At 42.0% G+C, this 27,750-nt stretch overlaps 1 protein-coding gene across 8 annotated transcripts in view; it reads left to right on the top strand.

Moving 5' to 3' along the window:
* SDCCAG8 (SHH signaling and ciliogenesis regulator SDCCAG8) overlaps nt 1–27,750 on the top strand; it is a 229,621-nt gene that overhangs the window by 109,810 nt on the left and 92,061 nt on the right. For all 8 annotated transcript variants that reach the window (XM_013058426.2, XM_004756777.3, XM_004756779.3 and 5 more), the window contains one exon: nt 2,055–2,197. In XM_013058426.2, coding sequence (XP_012913880.1) covers nt 2,055–2,197 — 143 coding nt within the window. The remainder of the gene's footprint in view (nt 1–2,054; nt 2,198–27,750) is intronic.

The raw sequence follows: 27,750 nt of genomic DNA on the forward strand, positions 1-27,750 counted from the left end.
ATCGCCTCTGGTATCTCCTGATACCTCTCCTTTTATTTCCATGTATTCACCAACTTTACATTCATTTGAAGTGTCTCTATTCTCACGTCTAGAATATTGCAACTCTCTTCGTGGTCTCCCTTCCGCCCACCTCTGCCATCTTAAATTACTCATAAACAAGGCTTCAGTTGTTTTAAAGAGGAACTTCTCTCATATTGAATTGTTTAAGCCATTAATATCTCTCCATTATCTATAAGAAAAATACAGCTTTATTAATCTGGAAGTAAGTCAAGACCTTTCATGATGCGGTCTCATCTGTCATTCGATGAGTTAATGTGCCCTTACCTTCTGCCCACTTTTCCTGACCATGCTAATATATCCCTAATCTGACCTTCTGAAGCACAGATTTTCTTTATCACTCACTTGTTTCTTATGTGCTTTGTATTTTGATAGTTTTTTTTTTTGTGTGTGTGTACATCTCATTTACCCACCTGAATTGTTAACTCCTGAGTATAGGGATAGAAGCCCTCTGAGCTCACCATAATACCCAGGGTGGTTTCTTGCATATAGCATTGTGTACAAAATTAGTGAGTGAATTTTTGAAGTTGAAAGTCAACATTATTTCCAATTCTATACACATTTGCTTTTGTTAATTGCATGTTAGGTGAATAAAACTTAATTGACTGATGTTTTTTCATATCTTGAATTATATTAAATTATGGGATTTGAAATAAATTGGTATAACTTTATCAGTTTGAAATATTTTACAGAAACAGATCAGTGGCAGTTAGTATTCTGATCTGAAATATATAGGAAATCTACTCTGAGTAGAAGTGATAGACTCGTTATTGTGTAGGTTTTTGAAACTAAAAATATTTGAGAACTAGTTATAAGTTGTTTTATTAAATTATGGGTAATATATGGTTTTGATGGGGATAAACTGAATATTTATGGTGTAGTAAATGTCAGAAAAACCCAAATCATTATTTTATCTTGCCTAATGTATTAAATGCAGTTGGAAAGTGCTCAGCATGTTGTGTAATGATGCGAGGAAATTTGAAATGTACTTAAATACTAAGTTTAAAACACTTTACTTAGATATGACTTTGTTTTCCAAAAGGAGATTGCATTTTTGTGAATTAAAATTGCTTCCTGCTTTCTGCTGAATGTGAAAATGTTTCTACCTTTTACTCCCTTTTATTTGATTTTCTGGTTTAAGCACTCTGAATATTTCTTTTATTTTTTTTTAAATTGTAGATGTTCCATGATAAGTATTTCTGCTTTAGTGTATAAATTATTTAAAGCATGCATTCTATATAAGGTATTTTTGCTTTGAAATATTTGAGGTTCAGTAAGATAAGGATAATTTCATCCTGAGACCAAATAATAAACTATCATAAATTTTCATTTATTTTAGATGTTCATATTTATTAGTCTTAGAGTGCTTTTGTTACCTCTTTTAGTACCATTTTAGTGTAATATGATTTTATCTCAGAAATCTCATGTGCTCTAAAGGCTTAAGGTTCTTGTGCCATATTTTTTCCTAAAATATTTTTTCCCCAAGTGATATTGAGCATCATAATGATGCCTTCTTTTACACCTCACATTTTTTGAAAAGATGTATTATTTTACCCTTTAATTAGGCTTTCATAACATCCAAATGAAACCATAAATATACCTTTCAGAGTAATCACGTATTTGATGTAAATCACTGCATGGATCTGATCTAATCTCACAAACAAAATTGTTATATTTTTAAAGTAGTAACATTTTTAAGTTCATATTTTTTAAAGGGACCGAGACTTAAGAGTGAAAGTGCAGACTATCCATTTTGACTCCTCTCATTTAATCATTTCATTCCTGAAATTAGACTTCATCTTCCGATCCAAAAAAACCTCACTAATGTGCATTTTTGGCTGTGTTAATTCCCTTTGTCATAAAATGGAAGCTAGCCTCAGTTTTCTAATAATTTTTCATCACATTAAAATTCATAGCAGACATAAAAATGAGAGAATTTTGAACTCAAGTGCATATAGTTGATACGGATGCTTCCCCCCCTCTCCCCTCCACCTAAGGAAATAGAGAAATTGAGATCAGAAGTGAGTGAAAGCAGGCAGCACTTGGAACAGGAGCAGCAGAAGGCAGCCCTGGCCAGAGAGGAGTGCCTGAAACTGACAGAGCTGCTGAGCGAATCCGAGCGCCAACTGCACCTCACCAGGTACTCCCTAATCCCATCACGCGCCAGAGCCCCCATTCCGTCCCACTGGTTTCTGCCGCCGGCTTCCCAACAGTTGCTCGAGTTAGTCTTAGTCATTCGATTCACACACAGCTTTCAGGCATATTAAGAAAAGTGGAGATGTGGTAAGCAAAACACCCAGACATGTGAATGATAAGTGTGGCAGGGAATTACTGATATATTACAAAACCTTTCATCGACAATGCTCAAATATTTAGGAGGTTCTCTACCAATAGGAGCAACATGACATATTTCTCCTACCACCGCCACTACCTCTCCTGTTAATTCTGTGTCTAATAAAAATGTCGAAGTGAAAGATCTGAGGAATATATTTAGGAGAAGAATCAGATACTGTCAGTGGTGAACGAGACAAAAGACACCCTCGGGTGCAGGCTGAGATGGAAGGGAGAGAAAATACAGAACTTGAGTCCTAAGGAGGTATAGAAGTGAGAGATGAGCTTGATTGACAGTGTTCGCATTCAAACCGTTATTATAACCGTGCTCTTGTGGTTTCGAGTTACATGGTTTCTGTCACACGATACTGCGACGTGATTATCAATGTCATACAACTTTAGGGAACGTGTGGCTCAGCCCTAGGTGACAAGCAGACATTTTAGGTAGCAGCACTATATAATCCGCTGTATGGAAAAGGCACGCACACACGCACGCACGCCTACACACAAATGCACATACACAGAGGAAATCAGATAGAGGTAGCAGAAATTTCACATTACCAGAGAAGTGGTTTCTTCTCACTTCGGGTTTTAGTACAGTTTTTCATGTTTCACAGCAAGCATTTGGGTTTGTTCAGTTCTGAAGAGTTTTTCAGTTTTTATGGAGAACTTTGTCTAAATACACATGGAAGTTTATGAGCTTCAGTTTGGTTCACAAATAGAAAAACGCTGGTCTTCTAATCATAGTAATATGTTGAATTTAAACTATGAAAGGGGACTGATCCCTTTTACATTAAATATGACAATGTAATTCTGAGCACGGTAGGATAACAGATGGAGAAAAGCACCACTTGAACAGCCTGCGTTTCGAGAAAAAAATATCCTAGAGGTTGGTGAACCTCCCAAAGTTTTGGGTTAGTGTTAAGATGCCTCCAGTTCTGTTAAAATCAAACTTTGTTAAAAACATTTTGTTATGATAATATTCCAAATGGCTTGCCAACTCCCCTTTTTAAACAGTAAAAGAGTAAAGGACGGGAAAGGGAACAAGCAAGAAAGAAAAGAAATCCTTTATACACATGTGATCTGGAGAAATCCCAAGAGATAAAACACTTTTATGAGAAGAAATTGCCTAATACGTTAGAATAAGAATGGTTCTGTTAGTGCCCATTCGAGGTATTATCTTGTTGATCTGAGAACGTAAAATGTTAAAACCGATCCTATGGATTATTTAATCCCAGAAGTTTCGAAATTTAGCTTCATCATGATAGTTAATAGTTTTTCTCCTGTCAGACTTCTGTTGGGAAACAAGCATTTGTGTGCTAAGCACTACTAACCCACAGAAATAGGACAGCTTTCAAAGTCTCAGTGTGGCTAAGCTTCGGTAAATAAATATTAATGCTGGTTTTGTCCCCTTCGCTATTCTGTCTTATTCAGAGAGTTAATTTCTGAAGTCAGAGTCCTCCAGGGAATTTTCCTGTGCAGTATCAATTTGTACTGTCTGACAAGACCAGTTTCTTGCAAATAGAGCATATTTAAGGTACAGCAACTGCTGAAAATGGACCAGTGGTAACTAATTCTTTTGTTCTTGAGAAAAACGGTTTTGCTTGGTTCCATAGAAAGCTTTTTCTGTTGAGCTTTATTTACAGCAAGTCCACAAAAATTGAAAACTAGTTTTAGGGAAAAATAAAACTTAATTACCCATTTTCTAAGTGCAGTACTCTTTTGTAAGCATTTCACATTTAGTCTGTGTTCGTGTTTTATAAAATCCACATTCATAAATTTAAAGATGACAATTAAAAATGCAGAGAACTGCGTGTAGCTCTCTTTTGCACTGAAAATGTGGCTTGGTTGTTGGGCTAAATATTTCTGATAGACTTTTTTTGGGTTTTTTTAGAGTTTGCTTTTCCTCGACAGTCTTTATTGATTCAGTACAGTCAAGTGTGTGACTGAGAAACATTATGTCTTTCTTTCCTCGCGTAGACCAGCCGAAATAAATAAATCCCACACAGGTAGCTTAGTGTTAATGTAAACATTTCAAATGACGGAGTCTGCAGAAAGTTTAAAATCAAATATGAAAGCCATGTTACAAGTAACGATGAAGAATGCAGATCTCCCAGGGCGAAGAAAATTTAAAAACTGGAGTATTGATATGTAGATCCGTCTGAAAGAAAAATAAGCTATCACGTGTCTGTTATTTCCCTTTACTGTCTAATTAGATTTAAAAATGGAAAATAGAGGCGTGCCTGGCTGGCTCAGTCGGTACAGCATGTGATTCTTGATCTGGGTTGTGAGTTCGAGCCCCACATGTGGGCATAGGGATTACTTTTAAAAACAGAAAACAGAAATTCAACGTTTATTGAAAGACCCAGCCAGTAAGTGTAACGTTCACCCAGTCAGCAGATACTTATTGAACACCTACTATCTTTCAGGTGCATTGCTTGGTCTTGGTTTTTTCTCTAGGGAGAAAAAAAAATCAGATTCAGTTTTAACCCTTAGGCTTCTCACACTCTACCAAGCCAGCTGCATATATGCAGTTATAATCAAGTGTGAGAATACTGCAGTAATAGAAATACAGCTACCACAGGACCACATAAGGAGAATTCGCTCACTACACTGGAGGTGAAGATGATGGGGAAAGCTTTCTGGAGGAGGGATGTTTGGTAGTTATTTTGAGTAATGAGCTCATGAATAGCAGTTCTCAAAGTGGAAGAAGCTGGGGTGGGTACCCCGGTGGCTGGACCAATATATACAGAGACGCAAAGATGGGGCGGGACACAAACTCTACAGGCAGGTTAGGTGTGTGGCAGGGGTAAGCCTGGAAAAGGCAAACATGGATTAGAGGAAGGGCCTTGTCTGTATTCTGGAGTCTTGGCCATTCTGAGAGTCATGGGTCACTCCTGATATATTTTTAAGCAAGGCTGTCAACATGATCACGTCTTTGGGTCGGCATTTTGACTCAGCAGTGTGGAGAGTCAACTTGGAGAGCTGATGTAGGAAACAGGAAGACCAGTTAGGGCAGAGTCAGCAACTACAGCCTATAAATATGGCCCATTGTCTCTTTCTGTCTGTGAGCTAAAAATGGTTCTTGTATTTTTTAAATAGCTGGGGAAAAAAACAAAAGAAAAATAATGTTTTATAACACATAAAAATTATATATGCATAAATAAAGTTTTATTGGACACAGCCATGATTATCCTTTATGTATTGGGGCTATCATGGCGGAATTGAGTATGGCCCTCGAAGCCTTCGAGTATTTCTTGTCTGGCCCTTAGCAATTTACTAACCCCTCAGTTAGGAGGCTGTGTAATTCAAGTAAGAAGTCAAGAGAGCTTGAACTTTAAAGGGGTCCAAATATGTATTTAAAGAAGGTAAATGAAGGGTAATTGAAGACAGATTACCTGCGGAAGAGATGATTGACAGGGCCCCTGATTAGAATAAAAGTCCCCGTCCGAGGGGTAGTAATGATGTCCTGCGCCGTGGCTTTGCTGGTAAAACGGAAGGGAAATAGCATCTTTGAGAGGAATTTAGGGTCGCAAATGAGAGAGGCCGGATTAAAGATGACTCCAATGTTTTTAGCCTATGATAACTAGGTGAATTATTATTTTCAGTAGGGACTTAAAAGGAATAAAAGGGGGAAATAATACATTGTATTTTGGGACTCGGGTGGAGATGTGCAGTGTAGGTTCAATTTGAGGAAAAAGGTCAGGACCTGAGTCTCTCTCTTCTTTGGATGCTTTTACATAAAGCTACTAGGTGTAGCCAAGGAAACGGGTGAAAGCGTGAGAGGGCCGTGACCGTAAGAGTGGGAGAGTGGAGAGCCACCAGCCAAGGAGACCGAAGGAGTCATCTGTGCCTAAGAAGGAATACGGAATGTTGGAGCAAAGCCACATGCTTTTCTTAGGGGGACTCCCCCAGGCATCCGGGTGTTGAGGAAGCCGAGTTTTAGAATCTTCTCCTGGGCATTCGCCATCTTTGCAGCATTTGACACATTACTTAATTCTTTGAGCCTGCTTGTTTACATATAAAATGAGGCTACAACCTGATGACTAAGTTTCCATCTAGCTCTGATTGTCAGTGATCCTCATGGTGATTGATGACATCCCATGATGAATTGCCCATTTCATGATGTTGGGCATTGAATTTGCCAGGAGTATTCTTTGTTTAAGATGTTTTCTCAGGGGGCCTCTGGGTGGTTCTTTTGGTTGAGCATCTGACTCTTGATTTTGGCTCAGGTCATGATCTCAGGGTCCTGAGATTGAGCCCCGCATCGGACTCTGCGCTCAACGGGGAGTCCCCTTGAGTTTCTTTCCCCTTCTCCCTCTACCCCTGCCCCATCCTTCTCTCTCTAAAGTAAATAAATAAATCTTTTTTAAAAAGAGATGTTTTCTTAGTTTGAACTTCAGAGAGATTTCGTGGAGACGTGCCATTTGCACTCATCATAACTTGGCCTCTGCTGACCTCTCACAGGGTCCTGGACCCTTCCAGCCCTTTTCACCTGGCACTGCCAGTTCAGTATTCCTAACCACTGTGTTGACTCTGTCACCTGCTCCTGAAACCTTCCCTGGCATCACACTATTACAAAAGGTCCAGACCACTCGCAGGTAACGTTCTGGGACAGGGTCCCAGCCTTCTAGTTTCAACGTCATAGTCACGAGCTCCCGTCACAAGCCAAGTTGCACTTTGGGGCTTTTTTTTCCCTTCGTTATTCTCTATAACTAGAATACCCCTTTGACCTTCTCTAGCCCTATGATAATATTACCTCCTTTTTCCAGGTCACTCTGAAATCCTGATTTTACCACTGTAGCCCTCCCAGACGGCCCCGTTGCCACAGGGGGAATCCCTCCCACTCAGAGCAGAAGGTTCTCCATCCAGAGTGAACTCCTCAAAACAGAGACAATGGAGATGTGAGAAAAATGAGTTACTACTCTGAAGGGTTTTATGCACTTGCTTTTCTTCCCTTCTGGAATGCGCTACTCTTCAAATGAGGGATGAGAGGTCTTATTAATGTTCTGTATCTCAGAGCATCTGGCCCAGCCCCTTGCAAAGAATTGGAGCTCAGTAAGTCATTTTAGGGATGGCCAATGTATGACAAGTTTATGACTGTTCTTTCAAAGCCTAGTATTTTTTTTAAAGGTTTTATTTATTTATTTATTTGAGAGAGAGACATAGCAAGAGAGAGCATGACCAAGGGACAGGGAGAGGGAGGAGCAGGCTCCCCTCTGAGCAGGGAGCCTGACACAGGGCTTGATCCCAGACTCTGGGATCATGACCTGACACTTAACCGACTGAGCCACCAGGCACCCTCAAATCCCAGTATTAATAAACATTTATACACGCACACACACACACACATTAGTAATAATGTATGCTATTATACACACATACATACATAGACATGCATATACATATAATACACATGTAAACATACATACAACAATGTATGTTATTCTGTAGTACATATTCATACATATACACATTACTATACATATATGTATAGTAACAATAAACATTAATATATATACATATATATTTTTCCAAATATATCAGGATAAAAAGTATAAGATGGAGATAAGACAGAAATAGCTTTTTTCTTTTTTAACTTTGTATGCCCATACATATGTAAGTATAGGAGAATCAAATGACACTCATTCTAACAATTAAAGTAAAGTTGGTAAAATATACCATGCTCTCACTTAAATATGCTCCCTTAAAAACCACACACACACACATACACACACACACCCGGAGTTCCAAATTAGCATTCTCTATGATTAAAGGTGGCCCCTCTGATAGAAACTTACAGGCCTGTAGGGAAGAAAAGAAGATACACAAAGAGCTGGTAAAATCAAAGAAAAGATCTAGAAGAGAAATCCCAGATAAAGTATTCCAGGGACAGAGCAACAGATAGCCTCTTGCTGATCTCAGGGGCATGTGGAAACAGGTAAAGGGGAACGAAGGTCATTCTCCATAGGGGAGACCGTGGCATTGGCAGGGCACACCTGTAGACATGAAGAACATTAGCACACAGTCTGTCTTTGAACTGTCTAAGAGCATCAGTCTCTGAGATTAAGAATATATCCATCTTAAGATCTGCCTGGTACTATGCTACATGCAGTAACTCTTTAAAAAGATGAGGACAGAGGTCATGGCTCAGGGCCCTGGCCATCCCTTACCCAGCCCCTTCTGTGTTCCGGGACCTGAGCTCAGTGCTTTTCATTTAGGGCCCCTCCAGTCCCTGCCTAGAGCTCTAGAAGGTGCAGTCCCCTGTTTTACAGCTGAGGGAACCCAGGCACAGAGAAGTGAAAGGATCCGTGTCAGGTCCCACAGCTGCCATGGTACAGAAGCAGGTGTTCAGCCCCGGCGGTTTGCCCTCCGCGCCTCTACTGGTCCCATCCCGCCGGAAGTCGAGTAAATTCCTAGGAAAATGACTAATGCAGTTGTTCGCGCAAACTCAACTGGAGGAACGGGGAGCCTACGTTTGTAATAAAGTGACAGCTGCCCCCAGGACACTGAGAGAAGTACACGTCGCTGTGTCTTCATCCTGGTTTGGGGGTCGGTGGCGTTCGTCCCTTGCCACACCAGCAACACAGCGGTCTTCTGCTTTGCCTTCTTGGCTTCCTTTGTCCTTGGAAAGCGAGGCCTTTCCAAGAAGGTGGAAATTCCTTCGCCTACTTGGTTTTTGACGTGTCCAAACATTTTTAAAGAGCTACGGGATTTTAGTCCCTCTCACAGGACTACCACTTCCATCCGTGTGGGTAGATCACTTTCTGGCGCAATGGATTAGAACAGCCCGTTTCGGAGCGGTCATGTGATGGTCGTCGACCGGTTACTGGAGCCAACATTCTTCTCCAGACCTACGGCTGTGCCTGTACTCAAGCATATTCTTTCGACTGCTTTATCTTTTTCTCAGGCCGGACCTGGAGGGGGATCAGCACAGGCAGCCTCCTGTTTACGTTCCAGTGAATTGAGAACGGAGCCGCTCTCAGTGCGCCACAGAAGGGAGGCCAACCTGCCCTTCAACTTGAAGGCTGGAGCTCGGCTTCGGCTGCGCTGCCTTTCACATGTGTGCTTCCTCTCTCCCCTAAACCCTGTGTTCAGTGCTCGGTGCTTCAGAGAATTCCTCAGAGCAGGAGTCTCGGAGAGCCCCGTGAAAGGGGGGTCCCCTGCTCTTCCTGCTCTTCCGATCCAAATGGGCAGGTGTGTCCTGTGACGCGGACAGAGAATAATTGAAAGGCAGTGTTGGTGTCTTTCTGAAAGTGAGAAAGTGCGGACTGGAGGGGGCAGCGGCTTATCCTGTTCGGAAGGCTCATTTGTTGGGGAGAGGTGATGAACTCGGTCTCCCCAGAGCATCACAGAGCATCGAGCTTCCGTGCAGTAATGACTGCAAATGCTTTCTTGACTGGAGTTGTTTGACCTCTCCGGTTACCAGGAGTCAGGACTTGGGTTGAGGTAACAGAAACCCAGAAAGGGGGAACTGATTAGTTCCAGTTACCAGACCATGTAAAATCCAAAAGCAGCTGGCGTCAGGCTCTGGAGCAGGGACTCGGGGCCACCCCAGTTTGCTGTCCATCCCAGAGCTGGACTTCTGCCTCAAGGTTGGCTCATTCCTTCACATTCTCCCACACCATGAAGTCATCTCCTTCCATCCGAACTGAAGGTAAAGGAGATGCCCTTGATCCCAGACTGTAAGAATGTGACTTCCTGGCTCCCCCCACTGCTGATCACACAGCCAACCCTTGGATGCGCACATTGGCAGCCTCAGCAGCGGCCCTGGAGTGAGGGAGAGGAGGGACACTGAGCAAGGGGAAGAGCTCTCACTAGGGGAACAGGGGTCCGGGGCCCTGGAGACGTCAAACAACAGGTGTCCCCTTCTGTTGTCTTTTTAAAAATATATAATCCCTGATTTTTCCTTTGAGGAGCAAAGTGCAAAGACGGGAAAGAAGAGTACATCTCTGTTCATGTCGGTGTGTGAGTGAGAGTCTCCATTGTCAGCACGTTACAAGGCCAAGGAGGCAGGGTTCGTCACAGGATCGCTTTGTGGTTTTCTTTCGAGAACTCTCAGAGCGCTTAAAAAGAGAGGTGGAGAAAGGATGCATAAACGAGCCCTGGCACTGGCCAAGCACTACGCCTGGTTCCCAGCAGCAGTGCGACAGGAAATGTGGCCTGGGATAGGCTGTAAATGATGAGTCTGCGACAAATGCAAAAATGGAGTGTTTGGAAACTTTTAAATTGCACAATATCCAACCGAGGGCATGATCAGTCGGTTTTCTTTCTTTCCCACTCCTTCCTTTTCTTTCTTTCTTTCTTTCTTTCTTTCTTCCTTTTCCTTCCTCCCTTCCTTCCTTTTCTTGTATCCTTTTTAAAATTAAAAAAAAAAAAAATCTAGTCATTTGTTTTTTATTTCATTTTACAAACTCATGTTTTGCAAATAAAATTTTAAGAAGTTAAACTTGTACACGAGAAGGTCAAACACCCTGCCTTCTCGGTCCTTACAGCAAGCCCCGGGGAAGCTGAGGCATGAAATCAGGCAGCCGGGAAGGAGGGAGGGAGCCGAGCAGAAGAGGCAGACTTTGAACCAGGTCCATCCGACTCCAGAGCCTGTGCTGTGAAGCTCCTGTTCACAAATCAACGCAAAAATGTATTTCAAAGCTAAGCAGAAATACCCTTCGGATTGCAGAATCTCAGTTCAGAGGCCAGGAGCAGGTCTCTGGCGTCAGGCTACGTCTAGCACATTCTCCGTGAACATTGCATAACTTTGCCTCTGCTCTTTCTTCTTCGGGGCAAATTATGAATGACCTGCTCTCATTTTCAGGTGACAAGGTCGGAAGCCCAAACTTCCAGTCTCTCTCTTCGTTTGTAAAGGGGACTGTAGCCCTGACATGGAAACTTGCTATTCCTTGAACTTTATTTTTTTTCCCCCTCCTGAGTTTTATTGAAGAATTTTTAGCCTCAAGTTTCCATTTAAAAGTTAAGCTTGTTTTTTTTCCTTGTACTCCTTTCATGAATAAATTAAGCAGAGAACGTGTCAAAAATACTTTTAAATGGATATATGTGCAACCAACATCTTCAAGTCTTGAAATAGATGGCCTTGGTAGTTTTAAATTACGTCCTCTCTTCCTCCTCGCCCGGCCCCCCAGAGAACAGGCTGTCGGAGAGCCAGGGAGGCAAAGGCGTTTCATTTTGTTTTGGTGGACGCTGGGCCGCCAGAGAGCCCTGGGCTCCACCTGTTTGATGGGCGAGGAACCCTGGTCCCGGTGCGGCCCGGGGCGGGAGAGGTTAGAGTCGCAGGCTGCCAGAGAATGTGTCTCCACGGGTGGGTTCTGCCTAACTCTCCTGGCTCGCTCCTCTCCGTTCTGTGAAGCCCAAATGTGTGTGCAATGAAAATCGACACCGGGGATGTCTTCTCTCCCCTGCCACACAGGCCCACAGCCTGGAGCGTGGTGGTGGTCCCGGCCAACTCATTTTCTGAAGAAGCCCAGAGGAAACGGAGAAAGGATTGCCCACAGCACTTGCCGACTCAACAACAATGAACTTCAAGTTCAATGCAAATAGAAGGAGGGAAAAAAGCAAAAACCTAGAGCTGTGGCTTTAGTAGCCCCAAGTAAGAATCTTTTTCTAAAAGAAAGCTCCAAACTGCAGTATTAAGGTAAATTAAAAATGAAAACAACTTGATGTTTAATTTCTTTTAAAACACTTCTTCCTAATTGGAAGTGTTGGCTAGACCGATTATTGGGCATGACTCACTTGTTATTTAATGTTTCCCTGATACCCACAAGTAGATTATACAGTGACTCATTGATGTTCGGTGTTGGAATCAAAGCTCATATTTAGGATCCTGAGAAAGGAGGAGGTTTGGAGAATATCCAGTTTCTTCGGTGCCCTCCTCGGGGCCAGGTCTCATGGGGGACCAGGGCCCACTGCAAGGAAAACTAGATCATTAAGCTCCTCTTCTGTGAGATCGGCTTAGTGGCCAGTACAGTTCCCTGAATTCAGGAACTCAGAGTGGGCACCAAACGGGTCAGGGAACATTTGGAAGCAGACTGTGTTGCTGACATCCAGCTGAGGGACCTTGGCTCTGCATGACCTGTCCGCGGCAGGCGCCTGGTCACCTGAGGGAGGGCTGAGCGTCTCCTGCCCGGCCAGCCTGGTTGGGGGGAGAGCCAGGCAGAGTACGAAGGGCTCTCTTTCCCCTCCACCCCGTGGTGAGGGCATAATTATTCTAAATGTAGCCATACCAACAAAAGAAGTACATGAAATCGAGTAAGAAGTCACTATTGGAATATATGCAAGGGCTGGAGGTGATGGGGTGTTCGCGTTGAGCCATTCAAAGTGGGTTTCGGCAGGTTTGAGTTTTGCTGGTTTTCCAGCAGCGGATCGGAAGTGTGGTTTGCCAGGCTGGGCATAGCTTGATTTTGACACCAGTCCTGGTTCTTCTTCTGAGGACCTTCTGTCACCTTGGGAGAAGTCTCCTACCACACTTTATTTCCTACCGAGCTTAACTGTAATTTTGGGAGGATGTATGTGAGTATGAAAATCACTGAAACTCATTCAGGGTTCTGTAAGTCTGAGGTGTTACTCATCTGTTCGGAGATGATGCTACTAATACAAATTCGTGTAAAATCAATTCACTAGCCATCCCAGTGCTATGCTCAGGCTAGAAAACTTGAGGGCAGTTAAGACAAGATCAAGTTACTGAAGTCCTTTTTGGCAAGGTGGCGGCCGTGACGAATCAGGGACACCAAGAGAGTGTATTGTTAAATATATAACGTCCCATTTTCTAACTCTCACGTGGCCCTCTTTGTCTTTGGAGGAAAAACCACCTTGCCCCTCCTCATACAGCCCGTTTGCCCAACGAGAAATAATGAAAGCAGCTCTGCGGGCTCGGGGGCTCTCTGTGCTCTGCCTTGTTGCACGGATGGCAGTTCTGGACCCATTTCCCCTTTCTGAAATCAGGCCTTTATTCAGGATCAGGCACTACTGAATGAGTCAACAGCGTTAGGGTGAGGAAGGATGATAATTGTATTAAGGAATTAGATAAAATTCATCCACGGTGAAAACAGAGCCCCTGTCGGATCTGCAAAGGGAGCCCAAATTCAGATCCTGCGCTCGGGCTGATTTGCACAAAGGCTTTCTGTTCAAAGTGGAAGAGAGGTTGACAGCATGAGACAACTCATGTAACTAATAAACTTTTGAGATGCCGTTTCATATGTTTGCTTTTCATTAAATTCAGGAACGGTTGCGACTATGTTGTTGTGATTCAGTCAACATTTATTCCTATCTGTTTTTCATATACAAAGGCGTAGGGATGCCAGAAAATCAACTGTTAACGGAGAATTAACTTCTTTGGCATGCTTTCATACTTATCTTCCAAATTAAAGAAAATGAAATGGGCAGAAACAGAGTGTAGATTACCTCCTTTTTGTCAAAAATGGTGGGAATTTGAAAATTAATAATAAAAAAGGGAACAGATGCAGTAACATGCCAGAGGGAGATTAATGTGGAGAGTAAAATCTGTGAGCAACAAAACTGAAGCAAACTGAATCAGTGGGAGGTGGTTGTACAATCAAAATCAGGATAAAAGAGAAATTACAAACAACCCTGCACTTGTCAAAGTAGTAGTAATGAAATCCTGACTCTGCCAGCAGCGAGAACCTGTGTTAGCACTTTGGGGTAAGGATGGTAGCCGGGTGCCAGGTAGGAGGGCAGTGCGAGGTTGCTGGGCAGCAGCCATCTTGTGTCGAACAGATGGCACCGAAAGCTGGCAGGGGAGGGGCTCCTTAGCAGAACTAATCAGACAGTAACAGATAGGGCAGCTGGGAAGACTGACCACAGAGAGGGAGTCTGCGGGGTAGCCGAGTGCCATGATGTTTGCAGTGGTGTGCCCATTGGTCTGAGATAAGACCTTGCAATGTCTTTCCCATCAACGGAAGAGCGGAAACTTTTGTTCCAAGAGAAAAACTGAGTTGAACTGTAGCACCGTTGGGGGTTGGGGGCGGTGGCCATCGGGGTAGAGAGTCAGGAAGGAAGGATTGTCCATCGCGAAACGTGTGGCGTGAGTGTTCCGTCTCGGCTACGGTGGAACTTTAATTTTTTTGTGCCATTTGGAGTTGGGGGCGGGGGGCTGGGAGGGGTGAGGTTCCCGCCGTCCTAATGTGTACAGTGCGGCACGTGGAGTGATCACTTTATGTATTTTATGCATCAGAGAGTTTCTGGTACCAAGGCTGGAGTTAAAATTAGAAGAGACTTTTTGATACGATTTCCACCACGTATGTCTTTGACAAACGAAGACCCAGACCCACAGACGATACACGCGATTACGCCTAATAATTTCTCAGAACCTAACTGGAGCCGCTTGACCTCCTTTTCCCCCTGGTGAAACTGCGATGGAACGTCAAAAAGCTAAGCATCATTCAGAAACCCCAAACCTTAAAACAAAAATAAGATCAAGTCATTCTGAAAGAAATGAGAGAGAAAATGATCTATTAAATTTAATAACTCATTAAGAAATCATGTTTTTTAAATATAGAGTTGGGACGTTCATGTTAAAACTATTACTTTAACAAAGAAATCCAGATCTCCTACATCTGTTTTTGAACTAGTATCTCTCTCTCTCTCTCTCTTTTTTTTCCAGAAGCTTTGTAGCTTGGCTCAATTTATTCATTTTGAAGGGGGAGGGGGAAACATTACCAGGATTTGAAATAGGTGGTATAACATAGCCATATGCTATTTATGCAGCAGTTTCTGCAATAAATCTAATTTGGTGCTGTCAAAAAATTAGACTTATTTGATATAGCAGCACATTAGTAAATGATTGTGGCAGATTTAAAGTTGTCATTTAGTCTCTCCTTACTCTTCACAGACTCTTGCAAATTTGTCTTCTCCCCCTTTGCTCAACTCTGTGACAATGTCTCAGTTCTTTGTCCTGCAGTCCTGCAAATATTTTTCCCATCTGAAAGAAGGGCTTGTCTTTAGGTAATCGAGGAAGGCAGTGGAAGGAGGAGTACCCTCTCTGTTGTTAAAAGGCTGTGTGGACAGAGAGGCAGAAAAACCCACACACCAGAGAAGAATCATTGTCTGCTCATCATTTTCAGTTCTTAGAAAAGCAGAACCGTTAGTCTCACTCAGAATGTAGATAAATTAAGGCAGGTCAGTTCTCCATTAAGCAGCTGAAGTATTTTTACCTTCCAGCCTACGTCCATATGCTGCTTTGGGAAAACTGGTATGAACGCATGTGAGTGACATCAGCGCTTCGTCCTCACCTAGCAGGGCCCTTAGAAACGGCTTCCCTGTTCTCTAGTAAACCTAGCAACATGGCTTCAACGCCACTTTATTTTTGCTGTGAAATTTGTCTTTCGGGTGCTGGTATCAAAGTATCTAAAACTCCTTCCTCGTTTTTCTGTTTCAAAGATAAAACAAGCATCTTACACCTGAGGCAGATAACGGTTAACAGGAGTCTCCGAATTCCTTCACTCGGAGCCATCGTGATGCTATTTCCCCTTTTCTTTTTCTTCCGCACTTATGGAGGGGAAAAGTGGATGTGTGTGCACACTCACGCATCCGCGTGTGAGTGTAAGTGCTGTTCAGCTGAGCGGCTTTTCATTTGTTTACGTTCTTGCCATATACATTTTCTAAAACAAGCCTACTAGTGTGTTTCTGAAACGCAGTTTGCTAAGAATGCAGCGTTCCTTCACGGTGATTTAAGCAGCTCCTGTGAAACTAGCATTTTGCTAATACTTCTTTCTTTTAGATAGCAAACCAGACCACGGAAGTGATCGCATGACCAGTACCCTTTCCATGCTACAGAAGCAGGCATCCAGGTGACCAAACTGTTGTCAGGCACGGATTATACTGAAGAGAGAAAAAAAAAAACACACCCAGAAAAATATTAAACAGACTTGCTGGGTAAATTAGATACTAGCTCTGGAATTTTCTCCACATAAAAACAATTTATTTCGATACCATGTTTGGGAAGATAGAGGAGGAAGCACCTCTTAGAATTCATATTTGGTGTTCAAAAGCCACACCTTCAATTACATTGTATATATTACATAAGAAAGATTTCTAGGACATAGGGAATTTTGGAGAGGAAGAATAGAATTGAAATTCGAGCTAAAAAAGAATGTCTCTACACTTGGATTTGAAGCTGTCTTTGTCGGGTTTTGTTTTTGTTTTTATATTTAGCATCACAGTAATTTTCTTGAACACATCTGAAGAATTGTTCTGAGAAAGTCCTTTTTTGGGGGTAAATTACAAATATCTAATCAATCAAACCCGAAAGATTCAAATTTTAGATTGCATGTTTTTAGGCTGCTTTTATTAATAAAAGCTGCCTGCAACTCCATGTCCATGAAAAAAGCTTCAATGTTTGCCTTTTCTACAAAGGATTTAGAAAATTTTCCTGGCTTGATTAATTGTGCTTAATAAAAGCATATGCAATAGGACAAAATCTTGGGGTAATTCCTCCAAATCTAAAAGCAGTGTTAGGAATGAAGTGGCCCTTAGGTTTACATTTAGCTGACATTTATTTGTAACAGTGCTTTCGTTCAAATTTGTGTCATCTCTTTTCTCCTAAAAAGGTGATCTCCCTTTTCCTTGCAAGAACACTGAATCGAGGCATGGCTTTGCCTTTTTCCTAGAGAATACAGTTGCCTAAAATGCTGGGAAATAATGCAACGTAAAGTGATTTCATGTCCGATTTATGAAGGGAGAGTGATTACTTGACAGCGGGGGATGGCACAGAAGAAATTCACTGGAGAGTATAATTTTCACCTAATTTTTATGAGTTCATTTTCTCCCCAGAACTAGCCTGTTGGTACAACTTCTATTTCTTTAGCTAGATGATGGTGTGCTTGTTGGGCAACATATATTTGAATACTATTGAAGCAGAACTGTTTATTTTTTAAATGATGAAATTTAAAATATACTCAATTTGTGTATTATGGGTTCAGTCTTTCAAAGCAGTAATGGAGCTGCGTGTTAATATATAGCTTATAATTGAAATGGTACATATTTGTACATTTTAAGCATTTCAGTGTAAAATTTCTTAATTGGAATACTCCTTCCCTTGGCTAATTCATTAGTGAAAATATTTATTCCTCAAGTTAATGCTGTATAGTACGGAGCAATTTTTACATAGTGTAAACTTGTTTATGATATTTTGATTTCACTTAAAAACTTTTATTTTGCTTCTTATACATATAGTTCATACTCGATATAATAAGAAGTGCAGACACACATGAAGGAAATACATATCAGCTGTCTGGTTTTACAAATGATCATTAAAATACCATGTCTTACTACTTTGACTCCAAATTATTGTCTTCCCGAACCCAAAAGTAATTTTCACAAGTGCATTACACAACAGAGCTTCATCTTCTGCTGGTTAGCAGGAGAGGATTTAAATCCATGCCGACAGTTCATTTGACAATGACCTTGAGGGGCTTTGCTTCTTGAAGAAGAAAGCAGAAGCTTGCGGTAAACAAAGTTCACTTCTGACAGATGGATTGAATGACAGAAAGGTTGCGAGTGCCAGAATAGCCCTGGCAGAGGAGGAAATGTTCAGTGGAATCCAACAGGAGAGGAGGTGTGAACAGGTGCAGGGTTGCTGACGGAAGGGGAACCAGATGGAAGGAGCCAGAGCCAGTTTATTTAAAGGAAAAGGCAGAAAACATTGAAAGGCTGTGCGATCAGTGGCTAAAAGTGTTCATAGAGGAAGGTAAAAATTCACAAAGCAAAACTGCACAGTGGGGTAGCTAACACTTAGCATAATGGTAGTAATTTGTGAGTTTAGTTTGGAAGTTGCAATTGAAATACATTCATCTTGGCTCTTGACACCATCAAGTACAGATATTTGAAAGTTGTTTATTTTTTTTTAAGTTTCTAAGCTTTTTTTAAATCCATCCATTAATTTAATTTTTTTCCAGCCAGAAGCTCCGTTGTGATAATACTAAAATTGTGTCGTCAGCTAGGCAAAGAAAAAAAAAAACATTTAAGTGAAGGTTAACATTCCATTCAAATTTATCTTGTGATGCCTCAGTTTTGTTCACATATGGGAAGCAAATGCGCGCACTGTTGGGTGACATCTGTAATATCTAAGAAATTTGCAATGTTGGAATAGATGCTGTTGGTTGCTTTTGTTGTTTGGAGTCCCTGTTCATTTCGTGAGGTCCAGTTTGATTGTTCCAGAAAGATTAATGCTCTCTGAAATATACACTTGCCTGCCTGATCTGCAGGTTAATTTCTGTTGTTGAGGGTGCCCTGATTTTCACTGACTTTCCGTGACCTGCCCTCAGGCGGACACCTGCAAACTCTCGAGGCATTTACAACAGGAACAGTGGAGAGTCGGGCGAGGAAGGGAGGACTTTCTTGTTTTCTTAGACCTACTAAAATTAAACTTTCTGCAAACCGAAGACATCCGTGCTAGTCATCTGCCTGGTCACATCACCCATGCCATTTACGTGGGCCCTCCTCTACCCCTGCCGCCCCTGAAATTTTCCAACGTTCCATTACTGATAAAGAGTTGCCAAGTGAGGAGTAGCTGCTATGAAGCCATCCCCAAGAGAAATGATGAAAATGTACAATTATTTTGAGATGTTAAAGATCTAGTGATTTATCTTCAAGAGTTTCTGCACACTCTTCACCAAGATTAGATACCCGGGGTGTACCCAGTGAGCGCTGTGTTCACATCCCCCGTCTCCAAGCAGCCGGATCGGGTAGCTTAACATCGGATTAGGGCGGGTGTTGAGAACATTCTGATTTTAGAGATCACATCTATGATCCATGGCTTGCTTTTGTCAGTGAGAAGAGAGAACTACAGTTTGATTAGCAATGATAGAACATACTTATTCACGCCCGTGTGCTTCATGGAGAACCGTGTGCTCTTGGTCATTTCTCTTTAAGAAATGGACACAACTGTCTATTTGGAGGAAAAGGAGTAAATAATTTCTTTGAACACAAGGAAACCGAACACCGGTATTTACAACCAGCTCCAAAGTGTGCCTCTTTCCCCTCACTTGTTAAGAAGTTTTCATTTAATAGATAATTCTTATTAACCTAAAATTCTACATAAAGTTGATTGGGGCATACTTGCCTTAATCGTAAGGTACTGAGTTTGGCATCTCTTCCATCCTAGTTCCTGAATACCTTTATAAAATCTGTTTTATAACAAATACAGAGCTTTTTTATAATAATATAGAACACTAGTGTGGTCCTGTTGTGTAAAATAATACCACAAAACTCACCTGAATTATGGGATTCAAATTGAAAGGTTGGGAAAAGAAACCGTAACAATTAGTCATCATTTGCTTACATCACAAATTAAACGGCAAGCTCTTTATAGGTGGAACTCGTAGCTTTCCAGAAATACGTAAACTTAGCTGTACTCAGCAGTGTGTCTTAGGTCTAGGGGTTTTGTAATTTTTTTGATTATTATTAAATAGGCATTCGTTCAGCATTAGCTGTACTAGGCACTGTAGGTTTTTTCAGTGCAGGGGTGGTGATCCTTTATCCTAGTGGATAAGGTGGATATAGTAACTTACCTGTGTGTGTGTGTGTGTGTGTGTGTGTGTAAAATCTGGAAAACATTATTTATATTTAAAAGTATTCCTTAACTCAGATCCTTGTGAGTGAACAAATTGTGAAATAAACTTAATCCAGCCCTCATTCTTGTATGTGAGGACTGAGGTGAGGGACACTAAGTGACCTGCCCAAGGTCAAGAGTTCTTCAGTGAAGGCTGAGTGTGTAGTCTCCATCTCCGTACTCCTAGTCTAGCGCTGTGCCTGGTTTTCTACATTATACAGCCCTGGTATTCAGTGATAACATGACTTGTCGGAAGAAACCTATTAAAATCTTTCTGTAGGAGTCTTGCACAACCTGTTGCTGAAAGGAAAAACAATTTTCTTTTTGGACTTTTCCTCACGGTTACTAGTTCTTGAAACAAACAGAAGAGCTGTAACTTACAAACAATGACCACTTCTTGGAACACTCCTCCTGGCGGCAGTGGTCAAGATAGCTCCCAGGACACACTGCTTACTCCGTGATGAGCATGTTATTCACATTAACTCACTTAGACTCTACTTGACCCTTTCAGGTAGAGTCTGCCATGAGCCCATTTTAGAGATAAGAAAACTAAGGTGTATGGAGGTTACTACCTTGACCAAGATCACGGCACTAGCAATGAGGTGGAGTTGGGACTCAAGCCTCAGGAATTAGGCTCCAGAATAAGTTTATTTATTACACTTTGTGTGTTGCCTCTGGTAGTGGGTGACGTGAGAAAATCGATTCTGTGATCAATTCCTTTTGGAAAGTTGAATTGAATAGGGTTCTTTCCAGTTGGACTTCTCAGAGCCTTGGAAATGCTAACTAGTGCACATTGTGACTCTCTTGGAAAGGGATTTCATTTTCAGCATTTTCCAAATTTATACAACTTATGGAAACTCTTCTATCAAATCTCCACATCTCTCCCAGGAATCAGGTGTTCAGGAATACACTTTGGGAAAAATTACTCTAAATTCATTCATGGTAGGATAATTGCACCGTGTGGGAAGTTTTTTGTTTTCTTATCTGCGCCTCTGGGACTTCTCTCCCCGGCCCTTCCATTCGTGCAGAGAGCAGGTGGGTTGGTACCTTTCAGCTTAGGTTGAGTCCGTCCTCTAAAGCGTGGGGGAACATGTCTATGGTCAGCTGTGTGAGTAACGTTACAATGGGTTCTTCCGGCTACACCACTCCAACTTGAACTTTATATGGTAATAGTTCCTGAAAATAAACTTGGCAAGTAACTAGACCAGTCAGTTGGGCAGGTTTAGGCACCTCTCTCAAAGCTTGACTCTTAGAATAAGATTTCATAGAGTAAAATACCATGGATGCTTTGGGATATAAATCGTTTCAGAAAACCTTCGGCCAGGAATTACTGGCCCAGATTCAAAGTCTGGGCCCCTAAAGCAGACTCTGCAATAGACCTTACTCTCCTCCAACTCCTGCTCTCCCAGTATTGCTTCCATCTAAGTGTATCCCTTCCAGTATCCTGAAGAAATGGAGCTACTCATGGATAGTAAGCTCTAGAAGTCGAGAAGGCAAGCACTCCTAATGTGTTAATCTTTCTGTAAATACATTTGGAGGTGCCTATCATTTGTCATTATTTCCAGCAGCTCCTTGTGGTAAGATTCTCTGTAAATAATGATGTGGCAAGGATAATGATGGCGGGAACAGCGACTCTCGCGAGGCTTGCTGTGTGGGGTCCTGGCTTCCCACCCACCCCTCCCCTTACCGGGTCCGTGAGTGCTGTTTCTTCCAACAAACTCCAGCAATTTTTGTAGAGGGCTGAAACCATTCATTGGTTGATCTGAATTCCACAAAGTGCAGATTCTGCTCTGCAGTCAGTGAGAGCTACAGAGGCAAGAGATAGCTCACCAGGCGGTGGGGTGGTCGATCAAACTGGCTGACACATTGAGTAATAGGACTGCGCGGTCCTCTTGACCCACTTGGAAAGTGCTGAGTTGTTTTTTTGTTTGTTTGTTTTGTTTTGTTTTTACGAGAAACAAGTAATGAATGATATAAGGTTGATTATTGGAGATTCAAAAATCTGTTGGGAACAGATTTTTTTTAGGAAAAATTTTAGATTTTAGGAGATTACCTCCAGATTTCAGGAGGAAAAATCTCTTAGGGAATCTGTTATTGCCATTTAACAATTACAGAAAGACTATTAAATGCTGAAGATTTTCCAACCGTACGCACATTTACTTATTAGGAGACCTAATGCATGTTCATAATGATATTTTTCTGTAATTTGCCAACTTGGCTGTGTGGAATACTTTTTACCAGGCTTTATAATTTAATTTTCATTATGCATATGTATTTGGGGAGGTGCTTCAAACCAGATCTGATTTTTTTTTTAAAGCGTTTATTTTGCTTACGTTTGTGTAATATTACGTAACTGCTTCAGCATTGGCTGTTCTTCATTTTGTATCAGAATTCTCCTTTGTTTCTCCTTTCAAGCAGTGGTGACTGGCCGACTTAAGTGAGAAATTTGTTAACGTAAAAAAGTATATATTATTTTCATAGCTTTTGCTTTTTATAAAAAATTATGAGATTTGATGTCTTCATGAAGCACTTAACGTTAGCAGGTTTTGGCAACAAAAACCTAATTGATTGGTGGCCCATGAGGATCGAAAATGACTCTCTGCTCTGAGGAAGTAGACAAAGGAGTTATGCTCAAACCCACACTGTCCAATGGAAATACAGGGAGAGCCACAACACACAAGCCGCGTATTTAATGAAAAACTTACAAATAGCCGCATTTTAAAAGATGAAAAGAAACAGGTGAAGTTAATTCCAATAGTTTATAACCCAACACAGAATGTGGTATCATTTCAGCATGTAATCAGTATAAATTAATGAGTTTTGGTTTTGTTTTTTTGTTTGGTTGGTTTTTTTTTGCTGCTTTTTATTTTTTTTTCTAAGTCTCCCCAGCCTGGTGTGTATTATTTACACCGACAACGCCTCTCAATTCAGCCCAGCCACGTGTCAGGTAGCGGCAGCCACGTGTGGTCAGTGGCTGCATTAGAACCATGGCAGCCCTAGGCTCTTGTGTTCACTACCCCCAGCTTCCACTCAGCAGCCAGTCTGGATGCAGTTGGTTTCTCCTGAGCATAAACCCTGAATTCTATTTCTACAAGAGCTGGAATCATTCTATAAAAACAAGAAAATCATGTCAACTTTTTCAGTAATTTTGGAGCCAGTAGCCAGGCCCGTCTTTGATTAGTCCTTTTCTGCAGAACTGCCACTTGGAGCAGGCGGGGGAGGAGGAAAGAGGAAGCTGCCATTTACTGGTCATTCTTTGCAGAGCAGCTGAGCTCCGAGCTGGCCCAGCAACCCCGGGCGTCAGTTCTCCTTGTCTTAGGGACCCACCTGTGCCTTTACACCTTACAGCTGTTGCAAATAAACTTGACAATGAAATAACTAGATGCCAGGCCATTAGTTGCATGTAGACCTTCGTCAAATGGTGTTCTGGGCCGGAAGTTGCTGGTTGCTTTATATAGATTGTCTGACGGATTCAGACAACATCGTTTCACTCAATGAGAAAATGACCTTAGACCGAGGTCCCTTCCAACGGCACACAGCAAGTGGCTGGCGGGTCAGGGCCCAGATCTAGTCTGTGTGTGTTCAAAGCCCCAATTCATATCCGCTGTACAATACCACTCCTCCCATATGGCTTTTATCAGGAAATTAAGGGGATATTTTTTTTGGTGAGGAAATTTTTTTATTCTTTCTTCCAGCTTGTGAGTCTTTGAGATAATCGTGTGGATCGTTACCCTTTGATTAGTTGTCTTCTAGGAAATAATAATGAGAATCATAGTGGTACCGATTAATATTTCTGAACACATGATATGCCTGTGCTATATTAAGTATATTTTACATACAACGTCCTGGTATTCCGAAGGAGAGGTACATTATTAATCCTATCGCACATTTAAGAAAACGGAGGCATAGGGTAAGTGACGTGCTTGGGGGGCACGGCTAGTCAGTGAACACGCTGGGACTCTGATGCTAGATTCAGCTGACACCAAGGTCTGAGCTCTTAACCTTGGGCTCCTGTGTGCAGATACGTGACCCGGCCCTGCTGGCAGTGGGCTTCCGCACTGAGGCCTCAAGACCAAGGGCACAATGCTGCTTTCAGGGGCCCGTCAGGATTTTAGTTGCTTTGATTCCTTTCCTCAGGTCATGAATTCCCCTGTTTTGGGTACACTCAGAACAGGCTACCCTGTAGAAATGCATCCGAATATAGAGTTAGAATAGAGGTAGAAGCAGGTCTTCGGGAACAGAAACAGCAGTTCTGCAGCCGCGGGGATGGGGAACGCCATGGCCTCCCGGTGGCCACAAAAGAAGAAAACCCAACACACACCCAGGCTTCTTAGGAGAAGGAACCTTACAAAGGTAGGTAAGAGTAGTTGTAAGCCCATGTTCCAAGCCAAATAGAAATCACGTTAAATCATAAAATGACTCCAAGGGAAAATGTTTTTATGAGGAAAATGACCTCAGTCCCGTGGCAGAAACATGCTTCCCTAATTTGAAAGGGGGTGGGGGGGTAACATTGGAACGGGAATCCAAACACTTGGGCCCCAGTCAGTTTTCTCTTCTGTAAATATAATTGTGCTTTCCAGCTCCAGAATCCCATGCAGAATTATGGAAAGTTTATGCAGCTCTCAATCAAGTTTAAAAAAACAAATGAACTATATTTTTGTTACTAAGCCAAGGTTAGTCAGTCGAACGCATCCCTAATTCATAGGTACAAACATACTGGGTGTTTGACCAAAAACACTGCACTTCAGTAACAATGAAAACTCCACTGTCTTTATTACAGCGTTTCTCAGCTTCCTCAGATTTCTGGTAAATGCAACCATTTGACCCATAGCTATAAATGGAGATATAAATTAAAAAGTACTTCTAAGAAACAAAACAAAACCAAACCAAAAAAGCATGGCAGCAACTCTTACAAGACGACCGATGCAAAAAATCAGAAATTAGAAATTAGAAAAATTAGAAGGAGCAGATCATCATTCCATTTGCTCCCTGGATCTTTAGAACAGCATCTGAGATTTTCATGCAGCAGCTTTGGAACAACAAAGTGCCTTCTGTTTCCAGTCGCTGGTGCTGGGCACCTGAAGGTACAAGGCTGAGCAGTGAGCCCAAGAGCTTCCCAGCAAGGGCAACAGCAGCAGCAGGCAGCCTTCCTCATTGGACATTATGACCTTGACTATCAAGTGGAGTCCATTATATTCGGTATAGTTTGCTCAAGGGAGCAGAGCCGTAATTAGTATATATTTTAGACATCTTTCTACTGTAAGTGGTCAGATTTCTGTGGGTCTGCTGCCTGGAAAAATCCTTCCAGGTGGAACGTCTAACCTCCCAACATCCCAGATAAATGAAGCATGCCTCTATCAGACGTGGGAAATCCAGTGTGATAAAGTGTATTTAATAACTGTACTTCTTGCTATTATAGCCTATTCCTTAATAAATTTAGTAGCCACGAAGCAGCCAACACATTGCCCATTTAATAATGGATCTGAGAAATAAGTTTCAAAAACATTTTAATAATAGAAACTTTTTTTAGTCAGTGGTATCACAACGTGACAATGATGCCACGTCCATGAACAGGTTACGGAAAAGTTGTTACAACATATACATGGATCCTACTGATGTCCCATCTGAAGTTACTCGTCAGAAGGATGCATTATGGGGACTACACAGATACACTGACATTTTTTGGAGAGGAAAGGCAGGGATGGGCCAAAGTGATCAGTTTGCATTGAAGGTCAGAGATGGAAAACGTGGATGTTTCGACAATAGGAAGATGCAAAGGCAAATTCATGATCTAATTTATTTTCTGCAGTAGCATATTTGTTTTTATTCTTTGGTCTAGTGAACTGGGCCCATGGTGTCGTGAACGAGGAGAGACTTAGATCACTTACGCATCAGAGACCTCTGAGCTCTGAGATGTTTTAAGGGTGAAAACCGCTGGAATGTGCATTTGGTGGTGGTACAGTGTCAGCATCTACCTACGGTAGCTACCATGTCTAGGAAACGACTTCAGAAATTGCTCTTGCTATTGCTGTAGTAATAAGTGCTCTCCCTGCTTCTAATGTTGTCCCTTCCCCATCTGTTCCCCACACTGCAGCCAGAGTGATCTTTCTGAAGCATGAGTGTGATCACAACACTCCCCTGCTTAAAACCCTACGTTGGCTCCCTACTTCCCTCAGGATGAAGTCCTTAAAAATAGCTCCGTGTTCTGGCTCCTGCCTACATCTTCAGTGTCTTCTTTCTCCAGCCTCTCTCTACCAGCAGCTCGCTGCTGCCCTGAACGTGTCTGTACCACTCTCTGGTGGTGCCAAGGCTGTGCGCAATGTTCCAGAGGCACCTGGGTTATCGCTCCTCCCCGAATCTTTGCACACGCTGTCCACTTCACTTGTTAGCAAAATTCTTCTCATTCTTTGGATGGCTTAATTACAACTCATTTTCAGCCTCTCACATTTCTGCTTCCTAAGATCCTCCCTGACCGTACCTCGCCTCTCCTGGTCTGTCTTCCTGTACGATAGCAGGCCTTTGGCCCTATTTTCCTGTTTATTTCCCATTCTATTTCAGTTCTTCTTTCTTGTCTGTTTCCTTCACCATGAATTCTGAAGGCACGGTGGCGGTCTGTGCGTGGCTCAGAAGAGGTGTTTAAGTGTTTGTTGAATGGATGAACAGTAGGAGTCTGACCGAACCTCTCATGTGAGGCAATGCCATGGAATGGAAGTGCCCTGAACTTGAAGCCAGAAGACAGGTGTCAGTTCTAGCTCTGCACTCTGTGTGCCATTGAGCACATCTCTGAATTCTCTGGGTTTGAGAGTTGTCCATAAATGTCAAGCAAGGTTAACTGTTCCATCTCCCTGCCTTCCGGAATTGTTATGAGGAGTAGAGAGGTCAATGCATTGGAATGTTCTTTGCAAAACAGAAAGCACAGGTACGGGGAGGACCCTGAGTTGGTAAGAGTCCGTGGTTTTGTCTGAAGTAAACGCAAGTCGCGCTCTTGGAAGCAAGCAGTATCTCGTCGAGCATGGCCTCCTTTGCTTGATGGTTAGAGCTTTCAAGTTATTTTGGAGATACTGTAAAAGAACACTTTTGGAGAGCAGATTATTTTTAGGGCTGTTTTTGTTAATTATTTCCTTTCTTTTGTGTTTATTCCTTTGAAAGACGATCTCCTTTCTGTTTCTGCTTCCTTTCCTAGAAGTGACTCATGTTCTAATCTGATAACTCATCTTTCAACGTTGTACTTAAAATTCTGACACACTTTGCAGTGAAGAAAATAGAAATAATTTCCTCTAGGAAATATGTATGATGCCATTAGGGGATTTTTGCGTACTTGAGGAAGTAGGGGTTACTGAAAACTACTCCTCTTGTATTTTTTTTATCCTGTTTTGTTCTATCCTAGTATTTCTACGTTTGCTCAGACCGGAGAACATAGCCCCTGTTAACAGTGAACAAGTACAGGATTTTGTGTTCTTGTCAAACATGGAAGACATCATGTTGTCTACTAATTTTACTGTTTTTATTTTGTTATTGTCCATACCAGTGTAAAACTGAATCGAATTGTTGGCCAGAGTAGGGATTTTCTGATCAGTAGACAGGAGGAAACTTAAACCTGTGTGGAGACTTGGTACTTTCCATCTCCTAGAGTTGGTCATTCATTCATTTGTTCATTCGTTCATTCATTTGTTGATTCATTCATTTATTCATTCATCAAATATCTGTTGACCACACAGCTATATCCCAGGCATCATTCCAGGCTCTTGGGATAAATTAGTGAGCAAAACCAAGGTCTCTATTTT

Source organism: Mustela putorius, unplaced genomic scaffold, assembly GCF_011764305.1.
Source record: "Mustela putorius furo isolate JIRA1106 unplaced genomic scaffold, ASM1176430v1.1 tig00000785_pilon_pilon_pilon, whole genome shotgun sequence".
NCBI classification, from domain to species: domain Eukaryota; kingdom Metazoa; phylum Chordata; class Mammalia; order Carnivora; family Mustelidae; genus Mustela; species Mustela putorius.